General features: G+C 47.2%; 2 protein-coding genes across 2 annotated transcripts; both read left to right on the forward strand.

Annotated features, from left to right (window-relative positions):
* Positions 1-7,505: 7,505 nt before the first annotated feature.
* LOC136470705 (uncharacterized) lies at positions 7,506-8,843 on the forward strand. Its single transcript, XM_066468454.1, has one exon. It carries the CDS (start codon positions 7,506-7,508, stop codon positions 8,841-8,843), a length of 1,338 nt encoding a protein of 445 aa, XP_066324551.1.
* A 544-nt stretch (positions 8,844-9,387) lies between these two features.
* Positions 9,388-10,650, forward strand: LOC136470706 (uncharacterized). Its single transcript, XM_066468455.1, has 4 exons — positions 9,388-9,447; positions 9,523-9,900; positions 9,977-10,225; positions 10,307-10,650. Exons 1-4 carry the CDS (start codon positions 9,388-9,390, stop codon positions 10,556-10,558), a joined length of 939 nt encoding a protein of 312 aa, XP_066324552.1. The 3' UTR covers positions 10,559-10,650.
* Positions 10,651-14,240: the final 3,590 nt, after the last annotated feature.

Genomic DNA, 14,240 nt, shown 5'->3' on the forward strand with positions numbered 1-14,240 from the left:
GCACGTCGACCAGTGCCATATATGCCTTGATCTTGTGGACTAGGCCACCTCTGATAGTGTGGCCCATGTCTTATCTTATGGATACTGGGGGCCATACCCCCACAGCTAGTCCCCGAGCCTGACAGTAGGTGATGTAGTCACGTGGTGCTAGGGTCAGAAAGTAGAAGAAAGGCAGAAGACCGACCGAGCAGGCAACCTAGTCCACGGACGAAGCCCTAAATTGAAAAGGGCACATTGACCACATGGTAAAGTGTGCCCACTTAGTCCCCGAGCCTACTAGAAGATGAAAGAATGAATCTTGTAGCGGGGTCAAAGAAAAAGAAGTCTGAAAGCTTACCGACGTTCGTCTGACATGCACGTATCAAGACCCTAGACTGTGCTGCCCAAGATTAGCACCCTGATCCTAATAGTATGGAGCAGCTTGATAGCACACCGATGAGGCGTAGCAAGATCTGACCATCGAGGGAGTCCCCGGCGTAGCTGGCGATGTCCGAGCACCGAGGAGTTCTCGGCATAGCTGGCGATGTCCGAGCACCGAGGAGTCCCCGGCATAGCTGGTAATGTCCGAGCACCGAGGAGTCCCCAGCGTAGCTTGGCGATGTCCGAGCACCAAGGAGTCCCCGGCGTAGCTGGCGATGTCCGAGCACCGAGGAGTTTTCGGCGTAGCTGGCAATGTTCGAGCACCAAGGAGTCCCCTAGCGTAGCTGGCGATGTTCGAGCACCAACAAGGTGAAGTGGGGTGAAGTGTGCCCACTTAGTCCTCGAGCATGAAGAATCCAAGCGCCGAGGAGTAACCGGCGCAGCTGGCGATGAAGCACGAGCGACTGAACAGTCAGGTCAACTAGTCGGTGGCGAAGTAAGCATTGAGTAGAAGCGATCGGTGAATAGTCCGATCAACTAGTCGGCGATGGAGTCCATGAACCAAGCGGTCTGACCAGTTGATCGGTGGAGAAGTCCGAGCACCAGGTGGTCCGATCACCGGGACGATGATCCTGCAATACAAATATATAGAACGGGTAGTACATGATGTAAAAATATATAAACTCTGGAGAAAAATCAGCAAGTGACGATGAAATAGCATATGTAGCTCAGGCGATCAATTGGTGTGAAGATGTATTTATATTTAATATAAACTGCCCGACCAGTTAGTGTGTAGCTGAGTCTCCAGCCCTAACTAGCCTGTTAACCATAACAGCAGAGCGTGGAGCCCGTGTGCATGTAGGAAGAACAAAGCAGTCGCTAAGAGCCACTGCCGACCACCCATAACGTAGAGGGCAGACGCTCATGCACATGTAGGGAGGAGCCAGAGATAGGGCCGTCTCTGGGGACATCCGAGCGTCAACATGACTGTTCGGGGGTTCAGAAAATCATTTGGAGAGCAAACATGGAGAAAATAGCTCGGAGAAACATTATGGCGATATACGAAGATTGGAGAATATTTAGAAAATTATTAAAGCATGACTTAGCTTGTGTGAGGTCAAGCAGAGGCAGCGACCGATCAACTGCTGGAGAATCGCTCCATGGATAACAAACATGTATATGCATGCATTGCTTCAATCTAGTTAGTCTGCCATATGTAGATCGAGTACACCCCCTTTTTCATTGCTAGCTTGCGTGGTGATGCAGATTTAGACGTGGCCTTGGTCTTCATGTTGGAAACGTAGATGAGCAGCAGTTGATCTGACACAGCTTGGCGAGTAGACGAGTCGCAGGGGAAAATCATCTCTTAGGTGGCTAAAAGCATGGATCTATTCCGTATGTGTGTATGATGTATACATATATGCTAGTTGCATATGGTCTTGGTTGTCATATATGAGTGGAGCTCTAGAACTCTTACCATAGCTGACGCAAGCCGATCCTTTTTGGTTTGCATAGCCCAAAGACGGATTGTCACACGTTACGTGCCGAATTTGACAAGTCTGTTGCATGGAGACGCTCTGGGTCACCGACATTGCTCCTTCGGCGGACACTTGCCGATCTGATCTGGCAGGAAGGCTCGTGCGGGAAGCGCGATGAGTCCCGCTGTAGGTCGTAGTCGCTGTTGTCGCAAACAACATTGATCTTGAGATCCCATCTGGTTCGCCATGGATCAGCACGCGCAGCCCCTACCTGGCGCGCCAACTGTCGACAAAATATGCTCGACAGTCCACCGAGGGGTATCCCGCGATGGTAGATTGATCGGTGGAGGTGCACGTAATTAGGAACCGGATGGTGACACAAGGCACAGAGACAACAATTTAGACAGGTTTGAGCCGTCTGATCGACGTAATACCCTACGTCATGTGTCTTTGGTGTATTGCATTGAATATGAGATGTATGTAGGTCTGACGACTAGGGGACCCCTGCCTCTCCTTATATACTCTGGAGGGGTAGGGTTACAAGGAAAGTATCCTATTTTGTACTATACAATATCTTGTGGTGCACGTCGACCAGTGTCGTGCACGCCTTGATCTTATGGGTTGGGCCACCTCTGATGGTGCGGCCCATGTCTTGTCTTGTAGATACTGGGGGCCATACCCCCACACAGCTCCTACCACTTGGAACGAGAAGGTTCCATGATTGGTACTTGCGTGTTCTCCTAACGAGCATAGACCCCGTACAAGCATGCTTCCCCGCCGGCACATTTGGAAGCCCAACCGGGAAAATTATCTTTGACTTCATTGACATGCAGACATGCTTTCACCTCAGAGCAATGGAAATGAATCTAATTTGCACGTGGTGCCTGTAAGTCCTTGCCCTCCCGATATGATATGAATGTAATATTTGGATTTTATTGTAACTAACCCACGCCTTCATTTGTAGAATGCAAGTGCACATTGTAAAACAAATACCAAGTGTGAAAGCCGGATATATAGATCCTCAAGCTATAGCCCAAACAATTTTTAATTATCCTAGACAGTGGAAACTGGATGCCAAAGAGCTAGCTACTGGAAAGACCCTTCGGGAGAAAGAGGACATCCGTGCGAAGAAACTAAGGCAAGAGTCCCTTAAGGTTTCGACATATATTGCCCTGGCTTTTAAAAATCTCCAACAACACTCGACTATATGGCTACCATACAACTTCGAGTAAGTTCAACTCTATACTTAAAGCTTTGTTCGATATATTTTATTCAATGCAAAAGAGCTTATCTAGTTCTATGATTAAATTCATGCAGTAACCACTGGATTTGTATAGGCGTCGATGTCGTAAGGAGCATGGCATGGGTCTTTGATTCAATAGATAGGGACCCGGTGACATACAATTAGTTTATATGTTTGTATACATACTTGTAACGTTCACTTTTGAATACTAACAAGTTGCATTTGCTAAAATAATTTGAATAGGGCATTCAGGTTCTATGTCAATGAACATCACGGAAGGCATGATCCAGTAAGGAAGGAAAGGCTGACTATAAAAACACTATATGCGGTAAGTGTAACTTACTTTAGTACTCCATTACATGGTTGTCAAAAGCATTACTTAATATTTCCATATGCAAAACACACAGTGCCCTAAGCAGAAGCCTAGGAGTGTACATTATGGATACTATGTATGTTCTATGATGAGTAACACCGGTGCCTACAGGAGACACCCCTTAAGGGTAAGTTTGAACCTCTTCACCCGTAGTATAAAAACTTCACATATGATATGAAATACTAAACCGAAACTTGTTCTCTTGTAGTGAAAAGAAGAGAAAGAAATGAAAAGAGACCCATGCAAGGATGACCAACTCTTAGAGCTCGTCGGCGACCTTTGCAACTTCATATTGGACCAGATTGTATACGTCAAAGGCACCTACCATGACCGAGATTCTGACTTAGATAGAATTCCTCAGTACCAACACCTTTGTGAGACTAAAAGGCTAGCTCTAGGCCGTTGATAACAATGCGTATGGAATTTGACATTGGTCTTACCTTGTGGGACGGTTTGGACTTATGGAACGAATTAAACTTATGAATTATGTCTATTTAATGATGGATTGTATATATTCTTATGAATTGTACTTGTAATGATAGTTTATATAATGCTCTTGTGCTTTTGGTCAGATTTGAATTATATATGTTTTGGTCAGATTTGAATTATATATATATATATGGTCTAATTTAAATTTTTTGACGAAAAAATGTACTGTAGGGGCAGTTCTAGACTGAACCGCCCCTACAAACATGTATTATAGGGGCGGCTGGTACTACAGCCGCCCCTATAAATCGATTTTGTAGGGGCGGCTGATGTTACTAGTCGGCCCTACAAATCGATTTGTAATCGATTTGTAAGGGTAGTTTAAGAACCACCCCTACAAATACATGATTTGCAGAGACAGTATGATAGGGGCGGCTAGCCGAGCCGCCTCTACAAAGCCTCACCAGCCGCCCCTATTAATCTTGTCTATGGTAGTGTATGCATCTAGACATAATTTATATCTTATTAGGTACGCGCGTAACAAAACTATATATTTAGAAAAGTCAGAACGACTTACAGTTTGGAACGAAGGGGTGTCCTTTTTTTAAAAAAAAAATGTGGCTACGCTTTTTCATTTAATTTGGATGGAGATGAGATGGACGATGATATTCGCTAGCTATATCTTGAACGTGCAATGCGAGCGAGGGGGGTCGGAGAAGCAGAAGGATGGAGCAATCAGGAACACTGTTGCGGCGCGGGCCCCCGCGAGATGCTCGGATGATGATGTATCAAGCACGTCGAATCGACGACACGCCGGCCCATCCTAGAAGCTAATCGGTCAAAAAGCCCTGCTGCCAATCCCGCCCAGGGTCGACATCTCGCTGTCATGCATCTAGCTAGCTCCAGATGAGAGAGCTTGCACGGGTGGTGTAAAAACAAGAAAGAAAGAAAGAAAGAAAGAAAGAAAGCAAAAGAAAAGGAGCTAAGCTAGGGAAGGGAATGAATAATGAAACAGCTGGATGCATATATGCATGATGGCCAACGGCGGTCTCTTTGTCCTATAAACATAACACTCTTATTTCTGAGACGAAGTCAAATATTTATATATACAAGAGATTATTAATGCTTATACTCTTATAGTACATTAGAAGTATCACTAAACTGAATATATTTTTATAATAATTTTATTTCTAAATAAAACGATATTAATATATTTTTTTACAAATCTAGTTAAGTTTAAGAAAAATTTGACCTACACAAAATTCTAGGCGACTTTTTTTTGGATGGAAGGAGAGCAGATTCGTTAGTTTCAATTACACACCGCGTGGCTTTCCTTTCTCCTTTTCTTTCTTTTTCGCCTGTGCACTGCAGCAGCGGCAAGTTAGGTCCATACCATACGCGCATATGCCGCGCCCATGCATGCATCAGATATGATATGTGCACTTTTTTTTTGACACTTCTCTCTTGCATTGCTGCATACATGCATGCATCTGTACTTGAACTGCCCCCACACTGGTGCTAACTTAGTGCTACTGGCTAGCTACATAGTAGTATACCATAAGTACTCCTTTATTTGAGACACAAAAATTTCATACAAATTAATTTATTTCTATATAGAGAAAACATAGAACAGAAAAAAAAATCCTACATTCCAAATAAAGGAGGCCTAAAACATATATAGTAGCTATATATAGAAAAGGAACACATGCATCCACGGGGAATATATATAATACAATCTTTCTGGTACCTTAGAAAAGCTAGCTCAAGTGAGTTTATATATATATATATATATATATATATATATATATATATATATATAGAGAGAGAGAGAGAGAGAGAGAGAGAGAGAGAGAGAGAGAGAGAGAGAGAGAGAGATGCACATCACATGATGTTTCACCTTTTAATATACGTTTTATGTAAGAACATATATATATATATATATACTTACATAGGACAATCCCACATCTGAATAGTACCTACATATACTACGTACTTTTCGTTCCTGTATATATGTGTGGTCTCAAGTCTGATCGCACAGCAAGTGTAAGCCACAACAGGAAACTGGCTCTTTGCCGACTGCAATTTTCTTTGCCAACTGTTTTTTTTCGACACTCGGCAAAGAGGTCCCTTTGCCAACTGGAATTTCCTGCAGTCGGCAAAGCAGGATTTGCCGACTGCCTGGATTTGCCGACTGCCAGGCAGTTGGCAAATAATTGCAGTCGGCAAAGGCAGGCCATGATTGACGCCATCCACACCGTCGCCTTTGCCGACTGCCACTCCGTCAGCAGTCGGCAAAGGCGCAGGCTTTGCCAACTGCCATCCTCCCTGGCAGTCGGCAAAGAATTTTTATTTTTTTTGATTTTCGATCCCAGTTTTTTGTGTTGGCTTGGTACAGTAATTACATGATATATTCCAAGTTTGGGGTCATTTTGATTTATTTTGCTATATTCCGTAGATTTTTTCTGTTTCTTTGATTTTTTCCGACAGCTCCAGATTTGAACTGCAGGTACATGAAATAATGGAATCCGGCCATTCAGAAAATGATATTCATGATGTTTGGAGCATGTTGAGGCCGTGTGCGGGGCCTCGCGTGAAATTTCGACCGTGTTGGTGTCGGAACACGCCGAGCCACGCGCGTGAAAAGTGTTTTTAAATTTTATAAAATCGAAACGGAGTCCGAAAATGACGAAACTTGACGACGTGTCTTGTCATCGCATGCGGAGGCTGTGGTAAAAATTTGAGAAAGTTTCGAGCAAGTGGCGACGTCGGGTCGCTAAAACCTGGACATCTCCACATGTGTTATCACCGTCCTCGCCTCGCCGTCCTCGCCGTCCTCGCGCGCGGCTCTGCTCCACGCGCCGGTGACGCCGTCCGTGACGACGAGGTAGTAGTACTACTAGTAGTAGTAGTTTACTTTGTTAATACCTGCTTATATTCTTCTGCATGGATTGGAAATACATTTGTGGTTGTCGGCCATCGTGCCTGACATGTATATGTGTTTGTCGGCCATCGTGCCGTCTTTTCTTGCAGGTTTGGTAACCTTCCCGTACAGGGGAGGTGCTGCCGAAATTTTTCGTTCTCACTAATTGTTTTTCTTTTTCAGGAGGGCTCCCATTGGAGGCTAGCCGGAGGAGCACGACTCGACACTGCCCCGCTAGCCTTTCTTCACCGGCACCTGCGGTATGACCCCTCTTTCCGCCACATGTAGTCGTAGGTCGCGTTACCCAGTTAGGCGTCTCCCGTCCGAAACGGATACGGTTGGAAGTATGCGTTCTTCGCATATGTATAACCGTATCCGTTTCGGATTGTCCACATTATTTGGACAGCCCGAGGATGCGCAGACGAGGTTAGCTCCCATGTTCCGCTCCCGTCCGAGTCGGAGTTTCGGCAGGACCTCCCCGTTGTTCTCTGGATACACACTCTCCCCGCCGGGACGTGTATCGGGAGAACAGCGGGGAGGTGCTGCCGAAATTCTGTCTCGGACGGGAGCGGAGCATGGAAGCTAACATCGTCTGCGCATGCTCGGGTGGGATTAGGACCTATCCTTCACCTATTAGATGGTAGGAGCGCGTTGTAGATGCACTTGCTGGTTTTATCACATGTTAACATTGCCGCATGACAGAGCATGGGTGACCGTGAGTGGATGTACTCGGGCTTCGCAAGTAAGAGCCACGAATGGATCAGGGGGGCGACTGAGTTCCTGGAGCATGCATTTGGCCCAGCTGCTAAAGGGTCGATTCGGATGCCGTGTCCCTGCAGCGAGTGCAGGAACAAGAAGAAGAAAGTAAAGGCTCAGGTGTTGAGAGATCTGTTCAAGCACGGGTTCGTTCCAAACTATACCCGTTGGCGCCACCATGGTGAATACCATCCTATTAGGGACGAGGTGGTGCGACCCGTCCTCGAGGAGTATGATGGCGATGCCGGGATGGCAGACATGATGGCAGACTTCCACGAAGCACGGTTTGGCGAAGGAATGGATGTGGAGGAAGATCCGGAGGAAACCGCGAAGGCCTTCTACGACATGATGGAGTCGGCACAGAAGGCCCTTCACGAGAAGACAAAGCTTACGCAACTGGATGCCGTCTCACGCCTGATAGGGTTGAAGTCGCAGCTGGGCATTAGTCGAAACGGCTTCGATCTCGTGTTGAGCATTGTTGGGGGACTGCTTCCGGCAGATCATGTCCTGCCGACGAACACCTACGCTACACAGAAGCTCCTTCGTGCACTTAAGATGCCGTATGAGGGGATCCATGCTTGTCCGAAGGGGTGCGTCCTGTTCAGGGGAGACCTCGAGGAAGCAAAAACCTGTCCGAAGTGCGATGCCTCTAGGTTCGTGTTGGTAGAAGGCTCTGATGGCAGCATGAAACAGTCTAAGGTCCCCGAGAAGGTCGTACGGCACCTTCCTTTTCTACCGAGGCTGCAACGGCTGTATATGACGGAGGAGTCCGCGAAACAGATGACGTGGCACAAGAATGGCAAAAGATACCATCCTGACAAGATGGTACACCCGGCGGACGGTGATGCATGGAAGCACTTCGATAACATGAATCCTGTCAAGGCTATGGAGGCTCGGAATGTACGCGTAGCGCTGGCAACAGATGGGTTCAACCCGTTTGGAATGATGGCGGCCCCGTACACTTGCTGGCCCGTGTTTGTGATCCCCCTCAATCTCCCCCCCGGCGTCATGTTTGAACCTAAGAACGTGCTCTTGACGCTGATAATACCTGGACACCCGGGCGACAATATGGGTGTGTTCATGCAGCCGGTGTGGGATGAATTGGAACTTGCTTGGGAAGAGGGGGTACTCACGTACGACCGGGCTACGAAAAGGAACTTCAGAATGCATGTTCGGAAAAATTGTAGAAATAAAGCCAAGATTGAGGCTTCCGTTGGGGGGTCCCGTGCAGGCCCGTTGGTGCTATCCAATCGAGAGGTGTCTAAAGCTTCTTCGGAAAAATTGTAGAAATAAAGCCAAGATTGAGGCTTCCGTGGGAGAGGCCTCCGTTCTAGAGGAGGTGTCGACCTTCACACAGGCGTACTATACTGAGAAGCTTCCCAGCATGCACAATCCAACCCCTCGTTACAACACTGACGAGAACTCATCGATACTCAGCCTTTTCCAAGGGGATCTCGGGAGTGGAAGCGCAGGTACCAACAAGCAGTTGAACCATCAGGAGTGGCAGACTATCATGTTCACATTGTTGATCAACCTTGATGAAGTGATTCCTTATCAGAAGTAAGTTCTCAATGAGCTTGTTACCTACGCCGTCACTATCCTCCATCTATCATGGTCTGACCCTCTAGTTTCTTCCTTCTTTCAGGGAATTTATTAGTCAATACTGGAGAGGCAATAGGGCTCCTAACGAGCAAGAAGAAGACAATCTTCTTAGACACGGTGTGCCCGATTTCATCTCCTGGTTCTGTACAAAGGTACCAACCAACTAACCTCTTTCCGACTTTGTGATTCCACTTTGCTCCCCGGAGCGAGTACACCGCCGCGCGCGCAGATGCGAGGGGTGTCACACCACCAAGGGAATCAGCCTCTCCCCCAGTTCGCGACAAGATGGGTATGCGTCCGTTCATGTCTTAATCCTTGCGCTCAATTGTCAATACTTGTAACCATGTTTGTGTTTTCAATGCAGACGCAGACGCACGGTGGGCAGGAAATCAACGAGTACACCGCGTACCTCCTCTCTCACAAGGGCAAGGCGACGGATCCGAACAACGTCTACAACCCGGAGGACAGGCCCGATGCGTACACCAACCCCACCGCCTACGAGAAGGCCACCGAGTACACCGTCGCGGCTCGCCAGCGCTACGGGGAGACGTTCGACCCCACCGCCGAGCCCCTGGACACAGACCTCCTGCAGAGGTTGGGACCAGGGAAGCAGCACGGCCGCTACTACATGGCCCACAGCGCCCTCGACCCGTCCCAGGTTCCTACGCTGACCCAGGTTCGATCCACGCCCACGAGCTCCAGCGACATCCCCGTAGCGCCCCGGCGGCAGTCAGCGTCACAGGTAAGTGCCGTTTCGTTCGTCGTTCACTCGTTTCGCACCTGTACATACAATCAACACTGCGGATGTAATATTGCAGGCCCAGATGGAGGCCAAGATGGAGGAGAGGATCGCCACGTTGCACGCGCAGATGATGGCGCAACAGATGGCTTACCAGCAAAGCCTGCAGCAGCACTACAACACTCAGATGCAGAACATGGCCAGCTTCTTCCAGTCCATGCAGACGCCCGGGGCGTCTACACCGCCTCCTCTTCCAATGTTCGCTCCACCGCCTCCTCCTCCAGAGTTTTTTCCTGTGCCTGCTCTTGTCGCTCCTGGAGGGACCCCGGTGAGTATATTGACTCTTGCTTTAACTTGTGCGTCCATGCTGCAGATACTAATGACATCACTTGGCGTTTAACTTGTGCAGGTACAGTCGACGGGTTCGAACCCGTCTCCTGGAGGTCCCGGCCATCAGATGATGTCGTATCCACCACCTGCACCCTATCCACCGTATCCAACTCCGCGTGGTCCTCCTCCGACGTACTCGTGGCCGCCGGTGCGCGGAGAGTGGCAGTACGCGCAGGCGCCTCAGTTTGGTCCAAGGGGGTTTCCGTGGGCAAACCCTGGGGGCTCTGGGGGCGGAGCGGACGACGAGACCGGGGACGGCGCGACGAGCTAGGTACATGTCGATTCTGTTATCATGTATCCACCGTATCGTCGAAGTTGTTGTCATGTATTTCTTTTCTTCGTTATGGACCTAGACTTGTTATGTTGAACTTTGTGTGATGGACGTCGATTTGTGGTGTTCGACGTGTTGGACTTCATGTGATGGTTGTAATGCACTTGTGTGGTTGTTATTGTGACATATATGTGAGGTATATGTGATGTTGTGCGTTATTGTGATATATGTGGTGATGTTGGCGACAAATGTGATGAAATTGTGATATAAATGGTGCTACCGGTGCTTCTGGTGAAATTGGATTATAATTTGTGATTTTGCAGGGTTTTAATGCGAGAAAACAGAAAACAAAAGCAAAAAAATAAAAAATTCCAGCTTTGCCGACTGTTTACAGTCGGCAAAGCTGGGCAAAAAAACCCCAGGACAGAGTCTTTGCCGACTGCAATGGGAGGCAGTCGGCAAAGAGGTCAAACCTTTGCCGACTGCAACTCCGAAAGCAGTCGGCAAAGAACATTTCAAAAAAAAAATATTTTCTTTCTTTGCCGACTGCCTAGCTGGCAGCCAGTCGGCAAACAATTTTTGAAAAAAAAATTCTTTGCCGACTGCCGAGGAACCAGCAGTCGGCAAAGCCTGCCGTCAGGGCTGACGGCGCCACGTGGCTATGCCGACTGCTGGCGTGGCAGTTGGCAAAGGATTTGCCGACTGTGTGCCACGTGGCAGTCGGCAAATCCGCCTTTGCCGACCCAGGCTTTGCCGACTGCTATTTGCCGACTGCCACGTGGCTTTGCGGTCGGCAAAGCCTTTGCCGACTGGGTTTATGCCTTTGCCGACCGGGGCAAGCAGTCGGCAAAGAGGCGTTTTCCTGTAGTGAGCGGTGCCTATAGCCGTGGGGCATATGCGACGTATATGCTAGAAAGAGATAAGGTACGTAAACATGCACAGTGTTGATCTATCTGAGGTTGGATCGTGCACGTACTACGTAAGCACACCTGTATATATATGGTTCTGCGTACGTAACGTGTGCTGCACCTTCATCAGTTATTATTAATTTGGCAATTAAGTAGCCTTTCTTAAGTATATTAATTACATCCGTGACAAATTGGTCGAGTTAGACAAATTTGCACGCATGCAGGACTCAGGACTCAACTGTGCTGAACAAGGACTCTCACTCAACTAACGAGCTTGTCGTAATCACCATAGTGCAAAGTCGGTCGGCACTTACAATTACCTTGATAACCAATTAACCATATATTATGGGAAAAATACTACTTAACCCTCTAACTACTAATTATCTACTTCACCCCTTCACCTATAAAAGTCAAGTATTTTACCCTTTAAAGTATTGAAAATTGTCTAACTAACCCCTGAGGCAATTTCGTTGTCATAGCATATTATGTGGATGATGACATGGCAGTGAGTCAGCAAACAGTAAAAAAAAGCTTTACATAACCTCCTAGCATATAAAATATTAACTACATAACCCCATCAATATGTCATTTAAATTATCTAATATTGTTTAGCTGACCCTGGATGGTTTTGTGGGGCTATTTTGACACCACACCCTACCACACTAGCCTGAGTATCCGCACTACATGTGAGCCCTTATGTTCCCTCCCTCTCCCTTCTCTGTTTCCAGGCTACCCCCACGCCCGACTACACAACCTCCTTTCTCTTGCTCCACCTCTCGGCACTCCTAGACGTTATTAAGTTCACGCATCACGCCTGCACCCACGTTATCCGGGCCTTCCCACGTCCTCCATCCCTCCGCTTTTCTCCCCCACTAGTTTTTCGGCCGCGCCCATGCGCGCGGTGCACTGACACACGTTTTTTTTGGAAAAAAAAGGTATAATCAAAGTTGGACTGTATGGGAAAAAAAAGTATAATCAAAGTTGGACTGTATGTTGATTTGAGAAAAATCCGGGGACGTTTTCGCAAAAAACGGTGAGAGGCGGACTGCGGGTTGATTTCAAAATAATCCGAGGTGGGTTTTGCAAAATTTTCTGAGAGGAACTATGGAGCGCGGGTTGATTTCCGAAAAGCAAAAGGGTTTTTTTGAAAAATGACCGCGGCTCACCCGATCCGGGGCGTCCGCGCGGCCGATCGGACGGCCACGAAAAGCCGCCGACGTGGCCACGCTGGCTGGCCGGCGAGTCTTTACGCAATCATATCTTTAGATGGCTACCTCAAAAACCAATTCCCCCTCCTTTTGTGACACACCTATCTTAGCAAGCTTCCATGCCCGTCCATATTAGATGGTCCTGATGGCATGGGTAATTAGACCAGCGTGGCAAGCCATGATGGCAAAGCAGTCCTATAAAAACATCAAGTGGTCAATTGAACATTATTAGATGCTTTAAGGGAATGCTATGCTTTTTTATAGTTGATGGGGTTATATAATCAAGCCTCTATATGTTAGGGGGCTATGTAAACTTTTTTCCTTTTGTTTGTTGACTCACATGCCCCATCAGCAAAATTGGCTTTAAAACAATCCTGAGGAGTATTTAGATAGTTTGTAATACTTTAAGGGGCAAAATACTAAGTTTTAACAGTGAAGGGTGAAGTATAAAAACACTAACGATCCAGGAGGTTAGACATTTTCAATGGACCAATGATAAAATGTGGATATATTAAAGATGCTTCTTGTGGCTGCATATGTTCCATTGATAGCTTCAGGGCCCCTTTGGCACAGCACCCAGCGCCTTTGCCCCAGCTTCACTCTCAGCTTCTGCGGAGCCCTGTCAAACACTTAAGATGCAACTGGATTCTGGTGAGGAGCTGATGAGAATCACTTCTTCATTTATACTATGAGAGCTGGGAGCTAAAAAAACCTTGCTCTCCACCGCTTCCCGCTGCTCCCCATTCATTTATCATAGGAATCACTTCAGAACTGATTCTCACCTGCTCCCCACCTTGTTCCCCACTAGAATCACTCCTTCGGAGAATCAAGAAGAACTCAGCATGGCTAAGCAGGCACAAGCACTAATTGACATAGCACCTAACATGTACCCATTGCGATGGAGGGAAAATCATGAAGTGAAGGACAATCTACTCGACCACAATTAGACACGAGGCTTATGGTAGATGGGGACAGTGGAACGAATAGATGGCTGAGTCTGTGCGCCTTTAGTACCTCGTCCAACTGATCCAACTTAATGAACAAGAAGATCAGTTATTGTGGAGGTGGACAGCGAACGACAACTACACTGTAAAATATGTATACCTAGTACAATTCAAAGGCTCCTTTGTTCTCTTAAGGTAAAGTCAATCTATATAACGCATGTAAATGGGGAACTAAAATTCTTTGGCATGGCTGCTGGTTCAAGCGAAAGTAGTTACGGTGGACAAGCTTGATGTGAGAAATTGGCCTGGCAATCCCACATTTGCCTGTGGTGCGACTAAAAATTAAAGAATGCCCTGTATTTGTGCCTATTGTTTCGGTTCACCAAGGAAGTATGGATGAACCTCGTCAGAAACTGGGAAGGATAATGCATACCCACAAAAAAATATGGATGTTTGCAAGAGTGGTGGGAGAAGTGGCTACAAGATCAAGATGCAACGAAGCAGAGAACATCAGCAATCCTCATGTACTCGACTTGGAACATTTGTAAGTAAAGAGCGCAATTGGAATGAAAGAAGAAATATGACTCGTAACAAGATCTACCGGTCGGATTTCTTCTAGTAC

The sequence above is a fragment of the Miscanthus floridulus genome, chromosome 8 (assembly GCF_019320115.1).
Source record: "Miscanthus floridulus cultivar M001 chromosome 8, ASM1932011v1, whole genome shotgun sequence".
Lineage (NCBI taxonomy): Eukaryota > Viridiplantae > Streptophyta > Magnoliopsida > Poales > Poaceae > Miscanthus > Miscanthus floridulus.

Bases quoted from the DNA above. Each gene is read 5' to 3' on its own strand.
- LOC136470705 (XM_066468454.1), top strand. From the start codon at position 7,506: ATGGGTGACCGTGAGTGGATGTACTCGGGCTTCGCAAGTAAGAGCCAC.
- LOC136470706 (XM_066468455.1), top strand. From the start codon at position 9,388: ATGCGAGGGGTGTCACACCACCAAGGGAATCAGCCTCTCCCCCAGTTC. The intron at 9,901-9,976 runs GTAAGTGCCGTT...GTAATATTGCAG, and splicing joins GGCGGCAGTCAGCGTCACAG to GCCCAGATGGAGGCCAAGAT. The intron at 10,226-10,306 runs GTGAGTATATTG...TAACTTGTGCAG, and splicing joins TCGCTCCTGGAGGGACCCCG to GTACAGTCGACGGGTTCGAA.